Source organism: Orcinus orca, chromosome 20 (genome assembly GCF_937001465.1).
Source record: "Orcinus orca chromosome 20, mOrcOrc1.1, whole genome shotgun sequence".
In the NCBI taxonomy this organism is placed as follows: Eukaryota; Metazoa; Chordata; class Mammalia; order Artiodactyla; family Delphinidae; genus Orcinus; species Orcinus orca.
The window spans coordinates 43203392-43229443 of NC_064578.1; the positions used below are offsets into that span (position 1 = coordinate 43203392).

Sequence of the window (26052 nt, forward strand, 5' to 3'; positions counted from 1 at the left end):
AAGAAAAAAAAAAAAGACCCCATACGTGTTCTGGGGGCTCCTGTCGACACAGACTCCTGCACGTGGCCGTCACGGTGTTCCCTGCCCGGCAAGTGACAGCCATATGGCATGTGAATGAGGAGGCCGGGGAAGGGTGGGGAAGGAGGGCGCCTCACTCCTGCTCATCGACCAGTTCAGCTGCTGGGGCAAAAGGTGGAATTTTTTCTGAAATCAACAGGGTGATGTCATGTTGGGGAAAGTGTTTCCCAGGTGGCTGGCAAGAGGCGTGTGTCTGTGGTCGCGTCTGTCCCACCTCCTGGACACACCTCTGCTGGCTGAGGGTGACACAACCCTGTTCCCTGTCACTCTGTTCCCGCTTATCTCTCCCGCCTTTTCGGCGCCACCACCTTCTTGGAAATGAGTTGGGCCAAAGGGGAGGGGGCTTAGCATCCCCGCCCCCCCTCCCCCAGGAGGCCCCATAAAAGCAACTGTAACTGGGCTCCCAGACACCAGAGCAAGTCCTAGACGTAACAGAAGGACAGCCAGACGGACGGCACAATGGCACTGAACGCGCAGATCCGGGCCACCTGCATCTTGCTTCTCCTGGTCAGCCTGACCAGTGGCTTCGTTCTCCCACCCCAGGTGAGAGCCCACAGGGTCTGGGCCCAGGAGGGCAGCCAGAATCGCAACGGAGAGCCAGGCCCCTGGGAGGGGACAGCGGAGGGCAGCAGGAGGCCCCAGCACGGGCCAGAGCTCAGGGCAAGCAAAGGGGGACAGACAGCTGCTCGAAGTGCAGAGATGGGGTACTGAGTAGCAGGGACTGGGGGCCCTGATCTAATTCCACAGTTATTTATTGAGGGCCTACTCTGTGTTAAGTCCTCTTCTAGACAGTGGTGACCAAGCAGTGAACAAGGTAGATGAGAGAAGAATCTCGTGGCGCTTGCATCCTGGTCAGGGAAATTAGTCAGTGAACTTAAAACAAGTGAACACTTGTGTTCAGTAAATGCTATTCGTGAATAACATAAAAGATGGTGGAAGAGTGGTGATGTGGGTTGGCTTCTTTAGCTGGCATCAAGGGCTGGCTCTTTTGTGAGAAAATGTTATTTGACCTATGACAGGGAGGAGAAGAGAAGGGGGCAGCCAGCCAAGACCAAGGTGGGGCAAGCATGGTGTACCTGAGGACTAGAGGGCTTGGTAAGGGAAGGAGATGGTGCTTCGAGAGGAGACCGAGGGGTGGCCATGCCACGTCTTGTGGGCAACTGTGCAAACGCTGATCTTCCTCCAAGCACAGGGGAAGCCCTGCAGGCTTTTAAGCCGAGATCTGACGGATAACCCATGCGGAACGGGTTGTAAGGGACAAGATACAGGCAGGGGCTGGCCTCCAGGCCACGGAGAGTGCTACGGAAGAGTGAGCAGCTGTGGAGAGAGAAGACAGATCTGGGATGTTTGTAGGCAGGAGAACCACCCGTGGGAAGGTGCGGAAAGGCCACAACGTAAGGCCATTCCTAGGATTCCAGCTGAACCAGCGGACCCAACCCCTGGGGAGGAGCTGGTCGGTGGGAGCGAGACTGAGAGCTCTGCCGGGGCCCTGCCGTCCTCAATTCCCCTTTTGCTTTCACAGACAAGACAGCTCGCAGACCTCCAGACCCAGGACACAGCAGGAGCTGCAGCTGGCTTGACGGTGAGGTCCCCTGGCACTCCCTTCAGAGCCTCCCACGCCTTCCCATGCCTATGCCCCGCTCACTGCCCTTCTTTCCCACAGCCCGTGCTCCAGAGGCTGAGACGAGACACCCACATCCCCATCTGCATGTTCTGCTGCGGCTGCTGTTTTAAAGCAACATGTGGGTTATGCTGCAGAACATAGAGCAGCCCCTGCTGCCCTGCCCCCAGTCCCTTATTTATTCCTGCTACCCTCCAACCCTCAGTGAACGGTCTTGGAATAAAATGTCCGGTTCTAGCTCTTATTTTCCAAACCAGAGTCTATTGTCTTTTCTCCCTGCCAAAGGCCTATGCCAGAGGCTCGTTGTGGCCCCTGTCTTGGGAGGGCCAGTGCTCGGTGGGGTGTGCGGGGTTGGTGTGTACTGGGGCTTGCAAGGAAGCTTGTTGAGGGATATTTGGTTTCTGTTCTTCCCATCTTTCCCCACTTCAGAAAACGTCGAATTTATGTTGCAACAGCAGGGAATGAAAGTTAAAGTTTCCTCCTTACAATCTTCTGCAATTTACAGGGGTAAATTCACATGCCTAGCAAGGGTTCTCAGAGTAAGGTCTGGGGACTACTCCAGGGCTCCACAAGGTGGAAACTACTAAGATGTTTCCCGTCTTTCTCACTCTCATTCCCTCGTGAGTGGACAGCGAGGCCCCATGACGTGTGAGGACGTCATCCTTCTGACGTCTGGTAGATTGTGTGCTTGTGTATCTTGTGCTTTAAAAATTTCTGTTTCAATTTCTAATAGGTTAAGCATCTATAGATATAACTCACTAGAACACAAGGTTTTTGAAGTTCTCAATAAGCTTTCAGAGTATAAAGGGGTCCTGAGACCAAAACACTTGAGAACCACTGGCCTTCAGGGACCACTAGGTGACGCAAATGAGTGAGATGTGATGGATTTGTTTCACAGGAGCATCTTCACTTATATTCTCTCAATAACAACATACTTTGCATAGGAGATACGTAGGGCAATACTGTTCATCTCCACAAGCGGTTGAATTCCCTCCCTTGCTTCTTGAAAACTGTATCCCTCTCCATTTATCTGATTTCCCCACTTTTGATAGAAGAAATGCAAGATGCATTTCACTATCATCTTAGCCCATGAGAACACCTCAGCGCTAGCGTGACGATAAAGGGCCTCGGCCATTTGGCCTCAATGTTGCATAAAGATAGGGAGTGGGGAGGCCTGGGGCCCCATCTAAAGAGGGCTAAAGAGGGCTGCCAGGCATAGCTGCCGTGCCCACAGGCAGGCGACACATGGCTAGAGCGCCTTTTCAAGAGAAGGTGGCGGGCTTCCCTGGTGGCGCAGTGGTTGAGAGTCCGCCTGCCGATGCAGGGAACGCGGGTTCGTGCCCCTGTCCGGGAGGATCCCACATGCTGCGGAGCGGCTGGGCCCGTGAGCCATGGCCGCTGAGCCTGCGCGTCCGGAGCCTGTGCTCTGCAATGGGAGAGGCCACAACAGCGAGAAGCCCGCGTACTGGCAAAAAAAAAAAAAAAAAAAGAGAAGGTGGCAATCCTTATTTTATGTGAAATTTCCTGATCTTTAAAATATTGACAACTGATGAAAGGAATCTGATTTTTTAAAAATCAACACCCTAGGAGCCAAACCAAACCCAGCTGGTAGCCAGATCAGGCCCGTACACTACCGACTTCTGCCTCGGAAGCCACGAGGGGTTGGTCCTCTGGGAGAGGTTTTCCTGAACAGAGGCCGAAGGATGGGGAGAGGAAGACGTGGGGAGCTTGGCGTCCTTTTAGCTGCGGGATCTCACAGGCATCCTCCTCTTGCTCTGAAACCCCACTTCCTCATCTGTAAAAGGACAGAAGCCTCCACAGTACTCAGATCGTTGGGCTGTTGAGATGCTCAGAGAGGGAGGAGTGTGAGTGGAAACTGTCAAATACCTCATCAATGCAAAGGATTCGTATTGACAGAGGAGGTGGAGGCCTCTCAGACCCTCCTGATAAATAAACACCGGGAGGTGGGAAACCCAAAATTGCTAATTGCACTTGATGATACCAGTGCTCTTCTCTCACCTTAGCCGGTCCTTCAGGTGGTCCTAGTGATGTGAGGCGGAGGCACCCAAACATTAGCGTGCACCCGACTCTCCTGGAGGGCCTGGTAAAATGCAGATTTGGCAGGTCTGGGGTGGGGCCTTAGAATGTGCATTTCTAACGAGCTCCCAGCTGATACTGCTGCTGCTGGCCTGGGGGCCACAGTTTGAAGACTCCTGCTGTTGAAGCTGCCAACTCTGGCTGAGGGCAGAGAGCGCCTCTGGGTTGGACCAACCACCCACTACCCCTCAAGAGCACGTGCAACGAGTGGGCCTGGGAAGGCTTGATTCTGCCCTGAGATCAATCTTGCTTGGTCTGCACAATGTTTTAGACAAAAATTGGGCTAATATCTAAAGATAGAGGTATTTCACATAAAAATCTGAACTCCTGCTGTTATGGGCTGAACTATGTCCCTCTAAAATTTATACGTTGGGAATTCCCTGGTGGTCCAGTGTTTAGGACTAGGTGCTTTCACTGTGGTGGCCTGAGTTCAATTCCTGGTCGGGGAACTAAGATCCCACAAGCCGCATGGCAAAATAGAATAGAATAGAATAGAAAGAATAGAATAGAATAGAATAGAATAGAAAGAATAGAATAGAATAGAATAGAATAGAAAGAATAGAATAGAATAGAATAGAATAGAAAGAATAGAATAGAATCAAATAGAATAGAATAGAATAGAAAGAATAGAATAGAATGATCTATATGCTGAAGTCTTAATCCGCAGTGCGATTGTGTGGCATTTGGTGCTAGGGTCTTTACAGAGATAATCACATTAAAAGGAGGTCATTATGTTGGGTCCTAATACAATAGGACTGGTATGCTTATAAAAAGTGGAAATTTGGACACAGAGACCCGCATATAGGGAAAACACCATGTGGACATGGAGACTTCTATCCTCCAGCACTGTGAGACAATAAACTCTGTTTCTTCAGCCACCCAGTTCGTAAGACTTTGTCACAGTAGTCCTAGCAAACTAATACACCTGCCTCGCCTGGAAGGACCCGGTGATCAGGCAGCACTGGTAGCGGGATCTGAGTAGCACCTCTCCTTTCTGCTGGCACATGCTCTCTCCGGTCCCCCAGTCCTCCCTTGGGCTGGAGACCCGAGCGCAGATCCCAGCGATAGAGCCCTCTGTGGGACTCACTCACGTGTACATCCCGCCCCCGTCATTCAGTGCACACCCGGAGAGACGATAGACCCACCCCCCTAAACTGCTCGGGCACAAGACCCCAAGGTGGCTGGCGTTGATGCTGAAGGCTGTGACATGAGTCCCCTAGGATCTCCGTGTCCTCTCCCAGAGCCCAAGCACCACGCCACTCTCTGGTCTGGAACCCTGGCGTTCAAGCCCCAGCCCACTCTCAGTGGGCCTTTGTCCCTGACTGGGAAAGGCACAGGCAGAGTCTGACATCATGAAGCCCGAGGTGGGGGTGGGACTCCCCATCCCCCTCCATCCAGCCTTCTCTGACTCCTCACTCCCCAGTCTGAGGGATTTCCCCACCCATCACCCTCTGCATCTCCCCCCCCCACCCCCGGGGCCGGGCTCTCCCTTGGGAGAAAGGACCCTCCCCGCCTCCCTCCCTACTGCCCTGGCCTGAAGGAGGACAGAAGATGCCCCAGTGTGACTGAACAGCTCATGATCAAACCACTACTCCACTTCATCACACCACCATCACCATGCAAAGGTCATGACCAATGGGAGGGGCTGGGGTGGCAGGAGGATCACCGTGGACTCTGCACACAGAGGGTCCCTACCCAGCTCAGAGAGTCAGCACAGCCCTGGCTGAGCACCCTCTGTGCACCAGGCACTGTTCTAGGGGATACAATGGTGAACAAGACAGACAGACAGACAGGCAGGCGGAGACCTGAGCTCAGATGCCAGTGGGGAAGCAGCTCACTGAGGGTGCAGGTTGGCAAATGGCGTGCTGAGGGCCATAGAGGGACCGGGCAGCATTTAAACAGAGGAACTTGGCTTGGTGAGAGGGGCCGGGCAGGCTTCCAGAGGAAGCAGCGTCCAAGCTGGGAGCCAACAGGCCGCACAGGCTACAGCCAGCAGCAGAGCGGGGAGTGGGACGGGGCAGGGGAGCTTTCTAGGAGGAAGGAAGAGGCGTCAAGGCCTCCGCTCAGGGCATTTGAGGATCACACCCGTGCACCCACTCTGCGCTGACGAATCTTAACCCTGCCAGGAGCCAGCCTCCCAGCAGGCTAGGTTGGGCGTAAGCAGCCCAAGCCCTGTCCTCCTGGAGGTCATGTTATCACGGGAGGAGACAGTCAACACATAAGGTTGTTTCTGATGGCAAGAAGTGGCTGGAAGACAATAGACCAGGATGTGGGTACCAAACGCGACACCCTCTAGAGAGGGTGGACGTGACTGGAGCCGAGAGTGAGATGTCCTGCCTCCTCCTCCTGGCCACACCGGCCTCTGTGGCCTCTCAGGCCCGGGGTTATCCCTAACACTGCCACCAAGATCCCCTAGACGCTGAGGACAATGCCTTCTGCTTCTCAGCCTGAGACTCCAGAGATCTTAGAGCATCCTCCCAGGGACCCAGAACCAGGGTACGCAGTGATGGAGGGGGGAATGAGTGAGGCAGCCGCCCCCAGCCCCTCCAGGAAGGAGCTCGTAGAACCCAGGCATCAGGCTGCCCAGTTCAAGCAGCGGTGACAAGGGCCCTTTGTGCCCCCCTCCCCCGGGGGCAGGGAGGAGCTGGGCCTTGGAGGCAGGCGGCCCCTGGCACCCAGGGGGAGGGGAGGGGCTGGTCAGTGGGGGCCTAGACCCTGGGAGGCCAGGGGACTGCGAGCGGGGCCTGCGGAGCAGAGGGTGCAGAAGCAAGAGCATCAGGTGAGTACTGCAGCCGAGAGGGCTGTGGGACGGGGAGGAGGACAGAGGACCGGGGCTGAGAGCACGGGGCAGGGCCGCCCGGGGCATGTGCAAGGCGAAGCGGTCTGGGCCGTGGATGGTGGCTGGGAGCTGCCACTAATTTAGGGTGGGGGAGGGTGCAGCTTAGAATTGCTCTGGGCGTGGGCTGGGACCGTGGCAGGGACAGTGACGGAGCCTTGGGAAGAAACCACAGAGAGAAAGAATGAAGAGCCCTCCTCAGCACCCCTCTGGTGGACGTTCTGCCCTGGGGCTCCTAAGTCTGTGGCAGATGGGGTGGAAGTCATCCAGGGACAGGTGAAGAGTGGAGGGATGCCCAGGTGATCAGACGTCTGCCTCCTGCCATCTGGGAGGGTGCGGGCACTGGGGGCTGTGAGTGAGCAAGTTCCAGCACCTGAGCACCTGACGGGGGCGCTTGTGCACATGCACGTGCACCTCTCTTAGTGAGTCTTAATCCACATCCGTGTTTCTCCACCTTTATTTACACCCCACTAAGGAAAGCTTTTGGACCTGTTTTTCCTAATCCAGCTCCCCCCGTGAGATCTTAATATTATGGATAGACGGTATATGTTTATGTACCGTGGTCCTTTAGAGAGCCACAAACCACTGTAATAACTAAGATTTTTCTGGACCCCACCCCAAGAACCAGTTTTCACCCCCATTCAGATTGCATGGTCTACACACTTGTTTCACATGTCTGCCCAGGCCCTGTGGCCCTCACCTGTGTCTACCTCCTGTACCTTCCCGTCGCAGGTGCAAAGGTGGCATCTGCCGCGTGTCCATCCGCATGTGTCTGAGTGGGTCTGTCCATAGCCGGTCCGAGTGTCTTTGCGAGCATGGCACGCAGGCAGGTCCGTGTGTATGCCCGATTGCCATGCCTATGCCCGTCCCGGTGTGTGGTGGGCAGGAGGACGCAGGTGTGTGTGTGTCTGCCGCCCGGGGGTCTCGGTGCCTGTCGGCGTGTGCAGAGCCCTGACGGGTGTTACGGTGCGAGGCTGCTCCTTCGGGCTGCGTCCAGATCCGTCACATTTCATGGCGGCATTTGCATGTGTCTGGCCGCATGCGTCTGTCCGTGGGAAGAGAGTGTCAAAGGCCAGGAAGAGCAGCCACTTGGAAACACTGGGTCCAGCCCTGAGGCGACCCACAGAGGAGCTGGGGGCCAGGGAGTCACTAACCCCAATCCCTGGTCCTTCCTGGCTCCACTCAGAGCCCAGCCAGGCTCGCCCAGCTCTTCCCTCACCCCCATCTACCCCAGAAGCCCCCCAGGACGAGGCACCCTCACCCTGAGGGAACAGGGCTCTTTTGTACCGGGCTCTCGCCTCTGGAGGGTGGGGATGCCAGGGGCCATCTGTAGGGTGGGAGAGGGCGGCAGGAATTCACGTGGCATGTTGGGAATGCTGATGATGTGAAACCCAGTCATTGATGGGGCTGGGTCCCTGCCTCCCACCCCCAGGCCTCAGCCGTGGGACATGTGCTCCCTCACCTCGTTCACTGCCCCCGCCTCTCCCCACCCCCAGCGCTCTGCTGCTTCCCTTTCCTTCCCGAGAGTTCTCCTCCATCGCAGTTTGCCTCGGGAGGTGACCACAGAGTAGCTTTCAGGCTGTGTGGGAGGGTCCCAAGCGTCCATGGGCCACAGAGACCGTGTGGGCAGCCTGCAGGATCTACTCACAGTGGATCCTGAAAGCGGGACGGGGAGGGGCAGGGGACCCTCAGGCCCCCACCTCCTTGCACCTGTCTGACTCTTGTTCCAGGTTGGCCGGCTGACAGCTTCAAGTGGGACCAGAAGACATTCCCAACTCAGGGAGACGGAGGTGAGGGGGAGGGTTCCAAATTCCCCTTCCTCCTGGCTTCCCCTGCTTCCTGATGCTGGTCCAAACTTGGCTCTATCCTTACTCTTTGGAGATCCCCAAGGGCAGGATGGTGATGAAGACAATTATTAGCACGTCACTACCACATAGAGTCAGGACAGTTTGGTGGTGAAATCTGCAGACCTGGACGGGTAGACAGGGCTTGAATCCTAGCTCTGCCACTTACGTGCTGTGTGGCCTCAGGCAAGTTACTCAACCTCTCTGGACCACAGCTACAAAGTGAGGATAATAATTGCACCTACCTCAAAGAGATCAAATGAATCTGTGTCGTAAAGTACTGGGGGTGGTTCGTGGTTGATGCCCATAGATGTGTTTGTGATTATAAATTATAATAGCAGCAGTGGCTAACATCTGAACAGGCTGCTTCCTAAAGCCTTACTAGAAGCACCCTTTTCACTTCCCCTGGCCTTTAACCCTCTCCTCTCTTCTCCCCTATCCAGCTGTTGCTCACTTGCTGTACAAAATGATATTCCTCACGGCACTGCCTCTGTTTTGGATCATGATTTCAGGTAATGCCTGGGGGTCTGGGGCTCCTGGGGTCTTGGCCCCTGAGCAGGCGGGGGTTGATTCTGTGGGTCCCTGGACCCCGCCCCCGCCCCGCAGGGCAGTGGAAGGTGATGGGAGCGGGGGGATTGGGGGCATCCGGGCAGGACATGTCCCTCAGCCTCAGCGGTCCTGCTTGCCCACAGCCTCTCGCGGGGGTCACTGGGGGGCCTGGATGCCCTCGTCCATCTCGGCCTTCGAGGGCACGTGTGTCTCCATCCCCTGCCGCTTCGACTTCCCCGACGAGCTGCGGCCGGCCGTTGTGCACGGCGTCTGGTACTTCAATAGCCCCTACCCGAAAAACTACCCGCCGGTTGTCTTCAAGTCACGCACCCAAGTCGTCCACGAGAGCTTCCAGGGCCGCAGCCGCCTTCTGGGGGCCCTGGGCCTGCGCAACTGTACCCTCTTGCTCAGCAACCTCAGCCCCGAGCTGGGCGGCAAGTACTACTTCCGCGGGGACCTGGGGGGCTACAACCAGTACACCTTCTCCGAGCACAGCGTCCTGGACATCATCAGTGAGTTCCCGGGGGCTGTGCAGATGCCGTGGGGCTGGGGCCATGCAGGGGGTGCAGGGGGAGCAGGAAGTCCTCCTGGCACCTTTCCAGGGAGGTCTAGCTGGCAGGACCAGGGACTTGTTGGTTTGGCTGGGGGGAGGGGTGCAACCCCCCCTGCCCACACAGCCCAGGCAGATGACTGAAACAGGCAAAGCAGGGCTCTCAGAGGAAAGCAGTGGTCTTACTCTTCCAGAAACACCTGGGGTAAAGGCAGCGGGCCCAGGGGTTGGAGCCAGGCCTCTGGATTCCTATGTTAGCTGGGCTACTGAGGGCAAGTTACTTAACTTCTCTGGGCCTTGTTTTCCTCTTCTGTAAAATGGGGTTAAGAACAGCACTCAAAGTTCAATGAGGGAACAGTTGTCAAGTGGGCAAAGCAGTGCCTGGTACATGACGCCCAGCTCCGTCTAAGTGGTGCTGGGTGAGAAGGCAGGGTCATTGCTGTCAAGCATTCTGAGTTTTCCATTTGTTTGTTTGTTTGTTTTGTTTTGTTTTTGGCTGTGCTACACGGCATGCGGGATCCTAGGGACCGAACCCGTGCCCCCTGCAGTGGAAGCACAGAGTCCTAACCACTGAAACACCAGGGAATTCCCGAATTTTCAAAGGGAACTGTATTTTTCTATGTTTTTTCAGCATCAGCTGCTGATTCAGATATTTTTTTTAAAAAATACCCTAAATTTAGGTCAAATAAAATGCAGCTCTGGGCCAGTTTGGGCAATTAGAATAGGGTCTACTGCCTCATTTCTGAGAGGCCCCGAGAGGCATGGAACCCTTAGACTCAGGTTTGCCCTCAGCTCTGAGTCTACATGAGGAGCCAGATTACAGCCCTGATGCACAGAGAGCCCCCGCTTCCGCCGCTAGGCACAGCCAGACAGCTCCAGGACACACCACACACACGCACGCACGCACGCACGTGGAAGGTAAACCAAAGCAAACATGGGAAGGAGAGAGGTTTCTTGAGGAATATAATGTAGTGTCCAGAGCACAGACAATGAAGCCGGAGCGACAGGGATTGGAGCTCAGTTTTACCCCATGTGCGCTGTGGCCTCAGTTTCCTCATCCGCAAAATGGGCAAAATAACATTACCCACTTTCTACTTTCGGCATGGCTGGAAGGACGGGCAAGTTACACACAGTAAAGTACTCAGACCACTATATTGTTGTTTCCGTTATTATTACATCTGAGGCTGGATCTGCGGAGGGCTTCTGGGTGAAGGGTACCCAGGAGGAGAGAAGGTTGTAGGGAATTCTGCATCCAAGGATGGGGAGGGGACCGGGTACCAGGACTGGAGTCGGACAATGTGGGGGTCCGATGCTGCTTCCTTCACCCTCCATCTCCCCGTCTCACTTAGACACCCCCAACATCATGGTCCCCCCAGAGGTTGTGGCAGGCACAGAAGTGGAGGTCAGCTGCATGGTACCTGACAACTGCCCCGAGATGCACCCGGAGCTGAGCTGGCTGGGCCACGAGGGGCTCGGGGAGCCGGCTGTGCTGGGGCGGCTCCGCGAGGACGAGGGCACCTGGGTGCAGGTGTCGCTGCTGCACTTCGTGCCCACCAGGGAGGCCAACGGCTACCGGCTGGGCTGCCAGGCCTCCTTCCCCAACACCACCCTGCAGTTCGAAGGCTACGCCAGCCTGGACGTCAAGTGTGAGCTTGGGTGCGGGCCGGGGTGCGAGCCGGGGGCGGGGTCTGCGGCACGTGCCCGCTGACGTCCTGTGTCTCCGGCGCCGCAGACCCCCCGGTGATTGTGGAGATGAACTCCTCGGTGGAGGCCATCGAGGGCTCCCACGTCAGCCTGCTCTGTGGGGCCGACAGCAACCCGCCGCCGCTGCTGACCTGGATGCGGGACGGCACGGTGCTCCGGGAGGCGGTGACGGAGAGCCTGTCCCTGGAGCTGGACGAGGTGACGCCCGCGGAGGACGGCGTCTACGCCTGCCTGGCCGAGAACGCTTATGGCCAGGACAACCGCACCGTGGGGCTCAGCGTCATGTGTGAGTCGCCGCCCTTGCCCGGGGCGGAGCTGGGGGCCCAGTGGGGGCGCGGTCGGGACCATGCCCGTGGTTGAGGTGGAGATGGAGAGGAAGTTGCAGGTTAAGGAGTTCCTTCATTTTCCCCACGAGTATCCGGTGAACACCTACTCTGCACCACTCTCCTCGCTAGCACGAGATGGGAAGAGGCAGAGGCAATCCCTGCCACCCAGGAAAGCCTGTTAAATTCAGTTTCCTGCGGGTAGAGCTGGGCCTGGCTCCGGGAATCTGCATTTTAAAATAAGCCCCATTGCAGTTCTGATGGGAGGGCTGAGGAGAACCCAGGCCTCTCCCAGCCCCGGAACATTATGGGGCCCCAGGGAGAGGGGGCCCGTCAGACAGGATTCTTAACTAGGAGCCAAGGAGAGGTCATTCATTCATTCATTCATTCACAAATATTTATTGAGGCAAAGTGCCCAGGGCTGGGGATAATAAAAATGACAGCACCGGCCAACATTTACTTAGCAGTTTCTGAGTGCCTTCCAGAAATACTCTTCCCCTGGGGCCTCCCCACGGCTGGCTCCTACTCACCTCCTTCTAGGCTCACTGCAGCCCTCCCTCACCATCCTAGTGAAAACCGTCAACTACCCCGATTTCCCATCCCACCTTTATTTTTCTGCAAAGCACTTATCCCCGTCTTGCCAACTATATGTTTGATTTCCTTATACAGCATCTGTCCACACGGGCAGGGATCTTCATCTAACCTTGTTCAGGCTAAAACAGTGCTTGTCACAGTTGGTTCTCAGTGACCCCTATGAGGTTGGGAATATTATTAAGCCCATTTTCCAGATAAGAAAAATGGGGCCCAGAGGGGTTTCGACATGGGTCCACACACAGCTGGGAAGGGGTAGAGCCGGGATTCAAACACAAGCGCTGTCGCTGCAGAACCCCTGTCTTTGTAAACGAGACGCCCAGGCCTGGGGTTACCTGAGCCATCCTGAGCTGGTGTGCCCTGATTGGGGCGTTGGGGGTCACATTTGGGGGTGGGAGCTTCTGACCATCGGCCCCCTGTCCTGCCCCCCAGATGCACCCTGGAAGCCGACGGTGAACGGGACAGTGGTGGCCGTGGAGGGGGAGACAGTCTCCATCTTGTGCTCCACACAGAGCAACCCGGATCCCATTCTTACCATCTTCAAGGAGAAGCAGATTCTGGCCACGGTCATCTATGAGAGCGAGCTGCAACTGGAGCTGCCCGCCGTCGTGCCCGAGGATGATGGAGAATATTGGTGTGTGGCCGAGAACCAGTACGGTCAGAGGGCCACCGCCTTCAACCTATCCGTGGAGTGTGAGTACTCCCCTGCATCCGCTGCCCCTGCGGAGGGCGGCCGGGCTTGACTCCTGCCCACCCACCCCTGTGGTAGACGGCTCAATGGGGGACACCCAGGTGACCGGGAGGTACCCACGCATCCCAGCCAGGGGTCAGATAAGGATGAGGAAGGGAGGAAAGCAGAACCCACAGCAGGAAAATAAAAGCCCCGCCTGAGAATACGGTATTCCCCACATCCTGGTGTGGGCTTGTGACCAAGGAGATTTCTGAATCCTGTGGCCACAGCCCCTTGGCGTTGACTAAAAGAATAACCACGACCTCCGACCCTTATGGAGCGTCACTAGGCACCAAGCAATGTTGGAAGCTCTGTACGGGGACCCACTCTTTCGTTTTTGTTACATCCGATGAGGGAGGTTCTCTTACTATCTCCAGTTTCCAGAGAAGGAAACTGAGGTCCTGAGAGGTTATGTCACTTGCCCAAAGTCACACAGCCAGAAAACGGCAGAACTGAGATTCAAATACAGTGGTCTGGTTCCACTCTTCTGTGCTGCCCATTGACTTCATCCTATGTTATGACATCAGAATACATTGATCAAGCCGTTGTTACATGCACGGCCGTGTGGCTCAGTGGGAGGTGGGGGGTAGGACCGAGAGGACACCAAGCGTATTAACAGATAATGGTACAGCCAGAGAGATGAGACGGATGCATATAAAAAGCCAACTGTCTTGGGAATGAAGCCCATTGTTTCACTGCCAACCAGAGCCCTTCCCAACCTTCTGTGGACATCACCACCAACACTCCACCCCCACCCCGCCGTCACTCGGGTCATAGCTCCCAAGTCGCAGTTTCCACTCCCCCTCCTCCAGCAACTCCCTCTGGAATGTCACCTTTGTAGTTCCATTGCCCCTGCTTCCTCCCCAGCTCCAGCCTGGCCTCTGGCACTTGTCTCCAAATGATTCCACCTACAATGGTCCCTACCACACAAGCTTGCCAGAAGGTTCTGGGCACAGTCCGTATATTCAATATGGCGTGTGGCCGTAGTCAGTAGAGACAGATTATTCCTGGAGTACCATCTTCCAGGGCAAGGTGGTGGCCACCTGCTAACCCTTCCTCTTTGGGCACCTTCCTTCCCAGTCTCTGCTCGCTCGCGGCATCCAACGTGATCACGCATATGCGTTGTGCGGGTACCCCGCCTTCTCCGTACATGCCCACCCTTCTGCCTCACGCTTTTCCCCGTTAAACCTATATCCCAAGCCAGGGGTTCTCAGGTGTAGAGTCAGAGAACCCCCTGAGGATCTGGTGGAAACGTCTGATCATACACACACCTCCAGCTCACGAATGTTTTCAGTCACAGACCCTCCTGTATAATAAGAGCAGTGGCAGCAAACGATCATTAAGGGCCTACTCTGGGCCAGGATTGCATCCCCTGCACGTGTTATTTTGCTGAGCCCTTGTGGTCGCCCCTTGAAGCAGCTACGTGTTATCATCGTCCCCTTTGAGGAGAAACTGAAGGTCAGAATTCCCCAAGGCCATGCAGCTGGAAGGCTGGCCAGTGCCAGGATTCTTCTGGACTCCTGTCGACCCAGTTCTTAAACCTCTGGCTGCTTCATCTCCCCTGCAGTCCTTGGTACCCAAGGTACTCAAGGCCTTCAGTCGGCCGGAGGGGAGGAGCAGCTGTGCCTCCCACCCCACCCCTGCTGAGCCGGTCACTGGGCTCCTAGGCCTGTGTCGCTGTGCTTACCCTCTGGGTGTCCGGCTTCAGGTCCCTCTCTGTCCCCAAAGTCTGCGTCCCCTAGCAACGGGGCTTCCGTGCTCGCTGACGATGGCGGGTGCTCCTGAGCGGGGAGGGGGCGGGGGGGGTGGTGTTGGGTCCCAGCGCAGCGTGGGACCTGCAGGGCACTCACCTCACTGAGACCTTGTGATGACTAGAAGACTGGTTTCAGCCCTTTGCGCATATGGACCTATTTCATTCTCACAACAACGCGATTGGGGGCAGGGACTGCCCTTCACCCATTTAATAGGAGGAAATGGAAATGTTACTGGTGCCCAGCACCCGACAGAGCTGAATCGACCTGGGTCCGAATCCCAGCTCTATCTCCATCTTGTGATGGAGATGTGCTGTGTGATCCCAGACGAGTGAATTCACCTTTGCTGAGCCCCGATTCTCTTCTCTGAAAAACGGGTATGACAGTATAAGGAAATTGTGGTGAGCGCCCATAGTGCCCGACATGTCCCATGTAAGTGTGCCCCGTAAGTCTTAGACATCCTCTTAGCTTCTCACTCATCTCTCCTTTGAACTCCTGGCTGGGTATCCGCCTGCCTTCCTGCTGCCAAGGCTTTGCTCACTTGCTTCCTCTGCTGGAATGGTTCGATCCCTGCATGGGATGTTAAGCTTTCTTTTTCTTTTCTCTTTTTTTTTTTTTTCGCTGCATGGGGTCTTTGTTGCTGCGCGCGGGCTTTCTCTAGTTGCGGCAAGCGAGGGCTATTCTTCGTTGCTGTGTGCAGGCTTCTCATTGCGGTGGCTTCTCTTGTTGCAGAGCACGGGCTCTAGGTGCACAGACTTCAGTAGTTCTGGCTCGTGGACTCTAGAGCGCAGGCTCAATAGTTGTGGCGCACGGGCTTAGTTGCTCCGTGGCACGTGGGATCTTCCCAGACCAGGGATCGATCCCATGTCCCCTGCATTGGAAGGCAGATTCTTAACCACTGCACCACCAGAGAAGTCCCTAAGCTTTCTTTTCAACAAACTCATGTGCCCACTTCAGAACAGAGTCCCGCAGCCCCTGGCAAGTCAAGGACCATTACCCCTCTTTGCACACATGAGAAGTCCATCTCGGAGGCCCAGGAAGCTGAGTGGCCTGATCGGGGCCACCGGCCAGTAGATGGCAGAGCTGAGATTCAAGCCAAAGCTGTCTCACCCCAAACTCCCCATCCTTTGTGGGACCCGGGGCTTATCTAGTGTCAATCAGGGTTTCACAGGTCGCGAGGCTGCCGGCAATGCTGCAAAGATGCTGAGCACATGCAACAGGGTGTCAGCGTTCCTGCAACACTGTCACAACAGTACCAGTGGCGCAGTATTGAATGAAAGGATTTTTAAAAAATTAATCACTGTCCGTTCAGGTTTGTCATTACTAATTTACTCTGTGGTGTGTTAATTTGTCAATGCTACAGCAAGCGTAGTGCACGTCTGCCTCAAGAGAATTTGGAATATTTAACTGTTCATTTACTAGACGTAGAGATATGTACACATTGAGGTTCCAAATGGAATGACCCCTATTGCAAATACACGGCTCATGTGACTCCCTGCTCCGTCGCCGTTACCTGCATATTCTTTTTTACTGGAAATTGAAAATAAGTGGGGTAGGTGGGCCAAGGATCTTTTGCCCGTGTGGAAGTGGGTTTTGCTCAGGGCTGAGAACCAGAGGTCAGTCTAGAGCAAGCAGAGGGGAGTGCCAGACTCTCCATGAGGGAAAGAGAACATAGTTTAAAAAGCAACGTTCAATGTTCTATTATAATTTCATATTTTGGAAAATGAAAGGAAAAAAAATACCAGTATCGTTTTTGTAATTTAAATGGCAGCAAAGCAAAGCTCAACAAAATGATATTGGGTGGAGGGTGGTACCTGGTACCACGGGGAATCCTGCGAGGGAGGGAGGGTCAGGATGCAGGGGGCTCCAGGGAGTCAGTAGGGGCATCTGTAGGATGGCCTGGAAGGGGAGCTGGCTGAACGCAGTAGTTCATCCAGTAAGTCTTCCCAGAGCTCCTGCCGGGTGAAAGGGATGTTCTAGGGACTTCCCTGGAGGTCCAGTGGTTAAGAATCTGCGCTTCCGCTGCAGGGGATTTGGGTTTGATCCCTGGTCAGGGAACTAAGATCCTGCATGTCGTGCGGTATGGCAAAAAAAAAAAAAAGTCATGTTCTAAGTGTGGGGGACAGAGTGGAGACTGAGTAAGAGCCTGTCTCGATGCAAATACAAGACCAGCCACATCAGTGTATAACCCGGGTAGGGATAAGTGCTGGGGAGAAAACTCGAGTGAACGGTTATTGAAGCGAGGTGCAACTTACATGGGGTGGTCAGAGAAATAGACATGGTCTGCGCAGAAGCTGCCTGGAGTGAGGGCGTGAGTTTGGCAGGTGTCAGGGCAGTGTTCCCCGCGGAGGGAGAAACGCAAGACCCCCCCACCCCCGCCCCGACTGTTGGAAAAAGCTCCACAAGTATACGAAATAAGCAAGGAGGCTGGCGTGGCTGGCAGGGAATGAGCCAGGGCGACAGCAGATTGGAGCGTGGCTACGTCCTGCAGGGCCTTGCCGGCGAAGGCAAAGAATTGGGGTTTTATTCTAAGTGACACGGGGAGCAATTGGGGCGGGGGGGTGGGGGGCTTTGAGCAGGCGGCACCGTGATCTATGTTTCACAAGGTGAGCAGAGTTAGAGAGGACGTAAAAGAGAGTGCGGAGGGGAACGGGCAGCTCATCTCTGCGACGGCCAAGGAGCCCCCGAGGCCCTGTCTCTAGCCCGCGGGGTCTTGGTCTTGCCCCTGCAGTTGCCCCCGTGATCCTCCTGGAGTCCCACTGTGCGGCGGCCCGTGACACGGTGCAGTGCCTGTGCGTGGTGAAAGCCAACCCAGAGCCGTCCGTGGCCTTCGAGCTGCCCTCGCGTAACGTGACCGTGAACGAGACGGAGCGCGAGTTCGTGTACTCGGAGCGCAGCGGCCTCCTGCTCACCAGCATCCTCACGCTGCGGGGCCAGGCGCAGGCCCCGCCCCGGGTCATCTGCTCCTCCCACAACCTCTATGGCACCAAGAGCCTGGAGCTGCCCTTCCAGGGAGCCCGTGAGTGGTGTGGCCTGGGGCTGGGCGTCAAGGGACAGACAGGACCCCTCTTGGATCCAAGCTCCCCTCCCCAAGGCTGATCACCAGCGGCTGCGCGTGGGTCAGGCTGCGCAGTGGATCGGGTGGTAGAGATGCCCTTTCCAGCCAGTTAGGAGAGGCTGCCCCGAGCTTGCCTGTACGTTACTGGCCCCTCCAGCAACAAAGGCCTTCAGGCTAGCCAGTCAGTGCAAGGATATGCCAGCGGTGTAAATATTTTCCCTCTCACCCCTGCCCCAGCCTGTCTCCTAAGAACCCAGGTGTCCTCACTCCCACCGGCAGCCCTGAGGGCGCCTGGGTCTTCTCTTTCCTCAGATCGCCTGATGTGGGCCAAGATCGGGCCCGTGGGAGCGGTGGTTGCTTTTGCCATCTTAATTGCCGTCGTCTGCTACATCACCCAGACGCGCAGAAAGTGAGTAGCCTTCCGGGCTGAGCTGGGGCGGGGCGGGGTGGCCTCCGAGGGCAGGGCAGGGCAGGGGCAGAGCAGTTGGAGGCTGGGGGTGGGCAAGGGAGGGAGGATTCTGCTCTGAGAATGTTCAGCTGGATGGAGGAGAGAGGGCCCCGGCTAACGTGGGCCGCCGTGGTCGGGTCACGCATGCCAGTGCCTGGGCCGAGCACTTCTCACCAGTCGATACCTGTGCCCTGCATCCTGTGCTGTGGCCTCCTGCCACTCCGGTGTGATGGGGAGAGCCGGTACCCCTGGCTTGCAACCAGAACATCCGTCACAGTTGGTTCCGGAAGCCCCAACGATTACACATATCTGTGGTATCAAAAACGCTCCTCAGGGACTTCCCTGGTGGTCCAGTGGTTGGGACTTCACCTTCCAGGGCAGGGGGTGCGGGTTCGATCCCCGGCTGGGGAGCTGGATCCCGCATGCCTCGTGGCCAAAAACCAAGACGTAGAACAGAAGCAATATTATAACAAATTCAATGAAAAGACTTTAAAAATGGTCCACATCAAAGAAATCTTAAAAAAACAGAACAAAACAAGACAAAACAAAACGCTCCGCAGTCCCAAGCCACATCCACCTGCCACAGGTGCGCTGCTGTTAATTTTCTGCCTTGTGGTGCGCACATCAGCTCTCCTGACAAGGAGTTAACCTCCCGCTCCGCATCGTGGCGGCCAGGGGGTGCGGATAGCCCCAGAGCGAACGAGGAGAGCCCAGAGCAGCCAGGCTGGGGTCCTGAAAGTGGCAGAGACCAGGGCCCAGGTGGCTCATCCTCAGCTGTGAAGCAGAGGACGGGTGGGCAGTGGTGGACAGGAAGAGGCTGCTTGCCAAAGGTCCTGGCTGCCCATCTTAGAGAGGCGGGTGGGAGCAGCTCTGGGGTCCCTTGGGCCATACTCTTAGGTAGATGGGGTTGCAGATAGAGAGGGGAGTGGGGGGACCTGGGGGTCCCACTGGAGCTGACACGTCTTGCCCTGCAGAAAGAACGTGACAGAGAGCCCCAGCTTCCCGGGGGGGGACGACCCCCCCGTCCTGTTCAGCAGTGACTTCCGCATCTCTGGGGCGCCGGAGAAATATGAGGTGAGGCCGGAGCCCTGTGGTGCCGGGCGAGCTGGAGATCCTGTGCGCCAGGGGCCCCGAGGGCCTGGCGGGGGGCCTGGAGACCCAGGGGCAGAGGGGGCGCCGGCCCCGCAGAAGGGAAGGAGGGGTCGTGCGGAGGGCTGGCTTGGCCCTGGGCTGGGAAGGGGCGCTCAGGCTGAGGCCTGGCGGGGGGCTGTGGAGCTCGGGGCCCAAGGGAAGCCCTCATCCACCCCGCCTGCATCTATGACTGCATTTCCTTCTCCAATAGTCCAGAGAGCTCTCTACCCTGGAATGAGCACCCCAGGAGGTAGGTTCCGGGGGCCTCAGTGTGCCCACCTCTGGGCCCGTGTTGGGCCCTGGGGTTGGCCTGCATGTGTGTGCGTCCCCGTCAGGCGTCCAGGTTGGTCCCCACTTCAGTCTGGCTCTGCCCAGCACTCCTGGCCTTGTCTATTCTGTCCCATTGCTGCTCCGCTCTGTATGTCTGTGGCCACTGTCCTGTGTGTGTGTGTGTGTGTGTGTCCAAAGGTGGGGGGTAGGGATGGAAAGCGTGGCAGGGAAGCCGAAGTTGCACCTGCAGGATCTCCCAGGCTGAGGAGGGGGACCACACCAGACCCAAACGTACTGAGTCAGGCATTTACAAAACTTGGGGAAGGTGGGCACCCGGCCAGGTGGCTTTAATCTAAGAGCATGTTATGGACTGAATTGAGTGCCCCCCCCAAATTCCGATGTTGAAGAAGGCTTCCTGGAGGCGTTGAATTTGTGGGCGACTTTCAGGCTTGGCAGCGAGGAGGTTGTTTTGCGTAGCGGGGATCGGCACAGGCAAGAGCTCCAGAGGGGGACTGGGGACCATGGGGCTGGCTGGGCTGGCGGTCCTCAAGGAAGGAGGCTCACACAGGACTCAGCTCTGGGAGGCGCACGCGACTCCAGGCTTTGCATCTGTCAAGGGTGGAACAGGACCTTCTAATGGGTTGGTTCCCTTCATAGAGTGAGAGGCGCCTGGGATCTGAGAGGAGGCTGCTGGGCCTTCGGGGGGAGCCCCCAGAGCTGGACCTGAGCTATTCTCACTCGGACCTGGGAAAACGGCCCACCAAGGACAGCTACACCCTGACGGAGGAGCTCGCCGAGTATGCTGAAATCCGCGTCAAGTGAGGGAGCCAGGGGCAGCCCGGATGGCCACCACCCCTTCAGGACCCTCACTGGCCCCCACTGGCTGTGGGCTTCCTTCCTCCCCAAAGTAGCGGGGGCTGGGGCAGGAAAGGGACGGGGCAGGTGACAGTGAGGTCCTGGGGGCCTGGCCTCCCCCTCCCTCCCAGCTGTCCCCGCCCTGCCAGCGCCCCAGCTCCGCATTGTGGCTCCCCTGTAACCTCCTTTAACCTCATCTGTCTGGAGGGGAGCCCGTCTGTCCGTGTTATTTATTGCTACCCCTGCCTGGTCTCTTGTCCCCATACCTGGCCCCAGGGCCTGTGCGGAGGAACACGAAATAAATGCCCTGAAGTCAAACACCCGTCTAGAATCTGATGATTTCAGACCCGTCCTTGGGGACCCTGCCCCCCGCCTCCTTGCCCTTCCCTGGGTCCTCAGGGATCCTAGCCCTGAGCCCAGGCCAGCCGCCTTTAAGTTGCTTCCACTCCGAGCTGGCAGCTGGTCCACAGTAGGTCATGTTTGACTGCTGGGTGACTTCACATCACAACCCTCATTCCTGCTCCTGCCACAGGTGGAGCGACTGACAGCCCTGGGCTTGCGCTTACACACTGCCACATCTCACTGAAAGAGATGGTGGCTGCTTCCTCTGAAGGGGCCTGGCTCCTGACTTGCCACACTGCTCACCATTTCCTGTTGTCCCACACCTGGCTGGCTTCACTCCCTGACATCCCCCCCTGTGCCCTGCGGGTCGCGGCGCGGGCCTCAGATCTCGGTGTTTCATGAGCCTGTGTCAGTTTGACCGCCGTGCCTCATATTCATGCTGTACTCTGCAGCTTCAATCTTTTTTCCTTTCCTTTTTTAAAAAAAAAAAAAAATTAATTAATTAATTTATTTTGACCATGCTATGCGGCATGTGGGATCTTAGTTCCCTGACCAGGGATTGAACCCGTGCCTCCTGCAAGTGGAAGCGCAGAGTCCTAACCACTGGACCATCAGGGAATTCCCAATCTTTCAAACTTCACTTGGTTCAAGAAATATCCATCAGGCATCAGCTGTGTATTGAAGCCCTTTAGGAAGCTCAGGCTATCCTGGGAAGGGACCTCCAGGACAGTCCTGTGAAGATGAGGACGCTGGGGCTCAGGGAAGCCAGGTGATTTTCCCAGGGTCCCAGGGCCAGGAAACGGTGTGGCCAGACCCTGGACTCAGGTCTCCTTGAATTTAAAGAAGGCCAGACTCACTGGCATGAACTGGTATCAACAGCTAACATGTTTGTTGAGCACTTACTACGTGCCATGTGGTTCTACCCGGTTTATATGAATTCATCTCCATTTGCTTTCCCTAACGACTACGACAGTGCTTCTCCAAGTGGGGTCCCTGCACCAGCGGTAGGAGCCTCACCTGGGCACTTGTCAGAAAGGCAGATTCTCAGGCCCCACCCAGACTGCAGGAATCAAAACCTCTGGGCTGGGGCCCAGCAGTCTGTGTTTTGACGAATCCTGGTGACTCTGACGCACTGACGTTGAGAATCCGGAGGAGGCGAGGCATAGAGGCTGCATCACTTCCTCGAGGTCCCCCAGCTGCAGCCCCGACTTGAGCCCCCGGGGCCTGGCTCTGGAGCCCACGTGCTGACCACTGTACGTCACTGCCGTTTCAGTGAGAAGCAGAGGAAGCTCGTGGGTCTGAAGATGCCGAGGGGGTGGTAAGAATAGAGCCGCAGGGCTGAGGGCGATGCCAGCGAGGTTCCTGAGGAAGGTGGTCCTGCCCTGGTTTTTGAAGAGGGCGGAGGATACAACAGAGGCCAAAGTCAAGGTGTAGAGGCAGAAATAACCAAACTGTGTTGGAAAGGAAGGTGACGAGGCCGCTTCGGCTGGAGTGGGATGTCCACGTGCATGAGAAAGGAAGGGAGGTGTGTGGTAACAGGGCTGTGGGCAGTGGGGCGGAACCCCACCCTGAGGCCTGCCCTTTCCTCACCGAGCTGGCAGTCATGCAGGGAGAAGGATATTAAATAAATGACCTCAGGCAGAATGCCTGGCTGCAAAGTGGGACCCCTGCTCCCAAGGAGAAGCACAGGGAAGGTTGGTAGAGCCTAGAACGGAAGTATGACTTAGGGTCTCGGGGTTGGGGAGGCGTCCCTATGGAAGGAAAGCCACTCGGGGACGCCCTGTGTGAAGGCCCCAAGTGGGAATGTGTTTGGCAAAGTTCCAGGAGCTGAAACAAGGCTGGAGTGGTCAGAGAGGGTGGCAGAGAACAGCAGGGACTTCATAGCAGCCACACTAGACATTTCCACCAGAGCTCCTGCGCACGTGCAGGGGCCCCGCCCTGACACACCTGTCCCCCGACAACAGGCACCTGGCCCCAGCAGGTCTGGCCTGGGAGGAATGACCCTACGGATTTCACCCTGAGAGGCAGAGGAGTGTCAATAACCAGGGACGTCCAGTCAGAGTAACCCTGTGCTGCCCGCGGTGCAGCCTGAGCGCCGCCTGGGTGAGCTGGGTGTCCCCAGGAGGGTTGTGGAGCGACTTTTGCATGAATAGTCATGCTTTATTTAGTCTGTATCAGAGCAAAAGGAAAGCAGCACACCAAACATGATTTTTTGTTTTTTGACGAAAGCTTAGGATGAGGCTGAGTTAAAAAACCAATCAAGTGTATTGATTTAAAGAAATGTATGAAATAAAAGTGTTTCCGGCGGTTCACAGACAGGATAAAAGTCCTGAAGGTCACAGGCAAACCTTTAACGTTTGGAAAGCAGTGATGTGATCTGACACAAAGACCATCTCTTAGGAGGGACTAACGTTCAGTGATGACCCACAATTCAGCTATCACACTCCGCCCAGCGCCTGGACCCCCCAGAATTCTGTCCACAGCGCCTGGACTCCCCAGAATTCTGTCCACACGTGGTTACTGAGCACCTACTCTGTGCCAAGCCAGTGCTGGGCTCTAGGGATGCCGCACTGACCAAAAGAACCACACTCTGACCCGGTGGAGCTGACATCCTGTGGAAGAGATAGACAGAGACCAGATAAACACATGGTCAGATAGCGAGTGTGCTAAGAAGGAAGCTAAGAGAGATAGAAGGACACAGTGTGCTTGCAAGGCGGCCGACTTAGAAAGCGGTCATCTGAGTAGAGACCAGAAGGAAGAGAGGGAGGGAGCTCTGTCGATTTCTGAGGCACGTGGGTCCAGGGAAAGCCAAGATCAGGTGCAAATGCCTGGAGTGGGAACGTACTTGTTATGTTCATGGAATGAGAAGGAAACCAGTGTGCGTGGAGTGGGACGTAGGAGCCAGAGCGGTTGCCCAAGGGAGCCCGATCACAGAGGGGCTTTAGGTCACAGTCAGGACTCAGGGTTTTACTCTGAGTGACCTGGGGAGCTGCTGGAGAGTTATATGCAGAGGAACGTTATGGAGGGGCCGGAGGTTTCAGAGACCCTGCTGGCAGCTGTGTGGATAGTGAATGCAGGGGATCAGCAGATGCAGGCAAGGGGCTCAGGAGGCCACGGCTCTTGTACAAGAGAGAGGAGAAGTGGACATGTGAGAGGAAAGAGCATCAGGACCTCCTCTAGAGGGGGAACTTATGGGACTGGCTGGTATGGAGGGGAAGGAAGAGAGGAGTCCGAGACACTTAGATGCTTAGATCTAAGGCCACTTCCTTGGATGCTGGAGAGGCCGAAGGGAACTAGTTTGGTGGGGAACACAGCATGCTCTGCTCAGCACGTTCAAGGACAGGCAAGGCTGACGGGACCCCTCCCTGGGGATATTTCAAGCTGAGGACGAGTCAGAGTGACTCAGAGGGATGGGGACACGTGCAGGAGAAGAGGTCTGGCTGCGCTGGAATAGAGGCGAGCAGGTCTCACAGTTGTAGCTGTCGGGAGGGATGGGCCACCCGATGCAGGAGGGAGGATGGCCAGGCACCAGGCATGACAACATGGACCACTTTGTCCCTCGCCTCCCGCCAACATCCTGGGTCGCTCCTGGCTGAGAAGAGCCATCCCTGGTCGCCCCCCACGCTGTCCTGAGGACCAGTGCCTGGGGTGGGCAGCTCCATTATCACCATCAATGAAAGGGTTCCAGGCCATGCTGGCTACTCCAAGTCTCCTCCTCTGGGGAGGGGTCTGGGGGGACTCACAGCTCTGCCCAGGAGGATCCAAGCCTCCTCCTTTCCCCACCTTCCTCACTCTCAGTTCCCGTCTGCTCCCTGGAGGGGAGGTGACAACCTCAGCTCATGGGCAGGGCAGCAGCCGAAGAGAAGACCCCTCCCCCCACCCCTCCCATCCCCAGAGCTCGGTCTGCCCAGAACATCTTCGCTGGAGAGCAGGAGGGGAACCACTGTTTTGTCTCAAAGGGCCTCTCTGTCAAACTCAGCCTGGAATCGAGCAGCCAAAGGTATGTGATGTCATGTCACCATGGAGTATTGGTCAAACAGAGCAAGGGACTGTTGGTAATAACGACAGCTCACTTTTACAGAGTGCTCATTTCACGACGGCCACGCTGCAAAGCGTTTCACATGCTCGCGGTTGCACACAGCACACTCAGGGAGTAAGAACCACCAATGTCTGCATCATCCTTAGACGGGAAACTGAGGGAGGTCACAGCTGACAGATGGCAGGACAGGGATTTGAGCCCAGGTGTGTTTACCAGGTGCTTGTCATTCATATGCGGCCGAGTGCAGCACGTGTGTGACCTCACTAACCCTGTGAGAAAGGCACTGTCATCCCCATCTTTCAGCCTGGACAGTGGGCTCAGAGGGGGCACACGGCTAAGTGCGGGAGGCAGCGCAGGCCTCACGGTGGTGCTCCACTGCTTCCAGGGCAGGGTGGGGACAGCCAGGCCAAGTGACCCAAAACAGAGACCATCTACCTCTCTGGAGGGAAAGATGTGAAGGCACCAGAGCTACATTCTCAGGAGTCCTGCTTCCCCACCCTTTCCTCCTCCATGCAGCCCTTGGCCTCCAGAAATCACAGCACGTCCATGAACCCCCTGCCCAGTTTCCTCCTGTAGCGGGACCATCAGCAATGCCTGGAGCTGTACCAGCAGAGGCCTCAGACGCTCCTTCTAGGTGATGAGCAGGACTGTGGGTCCCCAGCGGGTCCCAGAAGACTTTTGGGATCTTGTCCCTTGGCCTGGGAGTCCCCCATTGAGATCGCTGGGGTTTGGGTTTTTTTTAACTTTTTCTTTTGAGATAACTATAGACTTACAGGAAGTGACAAAATAGAAGAGAGGAGTCTGGCGTGCGCTGTGTTGAGCTTCCGCCCATGGTTACTTGTTACATAATTATGTTTAGTACAACCTGTGCGTAGTTCTAAGTCCTTTTATCTCTCTTCTAGACGTATGTAACCCTGCAGTGAAGATACAGAATTATTCCATTACCCCAAAGATCACCCTTGTAGTCACATCCACTTCCCTTTCCTCTATTGTCTCTAACCCCTGGCAACCAGTAATCTGTTCTCCATCTCTACCATTTTGTCATTTCAAGAATATTACATAAAAAGAATCCTATGGTACATGACCCTTTAGCACTGGGTTTTTTTTAACTCAGTAAAATGCCCTTCAGAATTTTCCAAGTTGCTGCCTGTTCAATATCTCATTCCATTGCTACACAGTACTCCACGGAATGGATGTATCGCAATTGTTGAAACATTTAACTACTGAGGCACGTG

At 56.1% G+C, this 26052-nt stretch overlaps 2 protein-coding genes across 4 annotated transcripts; both read left to right on the top strand.

Annotated features, from left to right (window-relative positions):
• The first annotated feature begins 432 nt into the window (after positions 1–432).
• Positions 433–1962, top strand: HAMP (hepcidin antimicrobial peptide). Its single transcript, XM_004284203.4, has 3 exons — positions 433–621; positions 1601–1660; positions 1742–1962. Exons 1-3 carry the CDS (start codon positions 538–540, stop codon positions 1841–1843), a joined length of 246 nt encoding a protein of 81 aa, XP_004284251.1. The 5' UTR covers positions 433–537; the 3' UTR covers positions 1844–1962.
• Positions 1963–6478: 4516 nt separating this feature from the next.
• MAG (myelin associated glycoprotein) lies at positions 6479–20754 on the top strand. 3 transcript variants are annotated; one of them, XR_007474109.1, is made up of 13 exons: positions 6548–6575; positions 7365–7462; positions 8363–8422; positions 8920–8988; positions 9169–9537; positions 10925–11221; positions 11308–11565; positions 12626–12886; positions 17406–17693; positions 18045–18141; positions 19155–19316; positions 19435–19561; positions 20239–20377. XR_007474109.1 is itself a non-coding variant. In XM_049702920.1 (12 exons), the coding sequence occupies exons 2-12, from the start codon at positions 7399–7401 to the stop codon at positions 20401–20403; spliced, it is 2028 nt and encodes a 675-aa protein (XP_049558877.1). In that variant the 5' UTR covers positions 6557–6575; positions 7365–7398; the 3' UTR covers positions 20404–20754. The 3 variants fall into 3 exon arrangements, 2 of the variants coding, with proteins under 2 accessions (XP_004284211.1, XP_049558877.1); XM_049702920.1 differs by lacking the exon at positions 19435–19561 and having other exon boundaries at positions 6557–6575; positions 19155–19254; positions 20239–20754; XM_004284163.3 differs by lacking the exons at positions 7365–7462; positions 19435–19561 and having other exon boundaries at positions 6479–6575; positions 19155–19254; positions 20239–20754.
• The last annotated feature ends 5298 nt before the right edge of the window (positions 20755–26052 follow it).

Bases quoted from the DNA above. Each gene is read 5' to 3' on its own strand.
- HAMP (XM_004284203.4), top strand. From the start codon at position 538: ATGGCACTGAACGCGCAGATCCGGGCCACCTGCATCTTGCTTCTCCTG. The intron at 622-1,600 runs GTGAGAGCCCAC...TTGCTTTCACAG, and splicing joins GCTTCGTTCTCCCACCCCAG to ACAAGACAGCTCGCAGACCT. The intron at 1,661-1,741 runs GTGAGGTCCCCT...TCTTTCCCACAG, and splicing joins GAGCTGCAGCTGGCTTGACG to CCCGTGCTCCAGAGGCTGAG.
- MAG (XM_049702920.1), top strand. From the start codon at position 7,399: ATGTGTCTGAGTGGGTCTGTCCATAGCCGGTCCGAGTGTCTTTGCGAG. The intron at 7,463-8,362 runs GTCCGTGTGTAT...CTCTTGTTCCAG, and splicing joins CGAGCATGGCACGCAGGCAG to GTTGGCCGGCTGACAGCTTC. The intron at 19,255-20,238 runs GTGAGGCCGGAG...TTCCCTTCATAG, and splicing joins GGGCGCCGGAGAAATATGAG to AGTGAGAGGCGCCTGGGATC.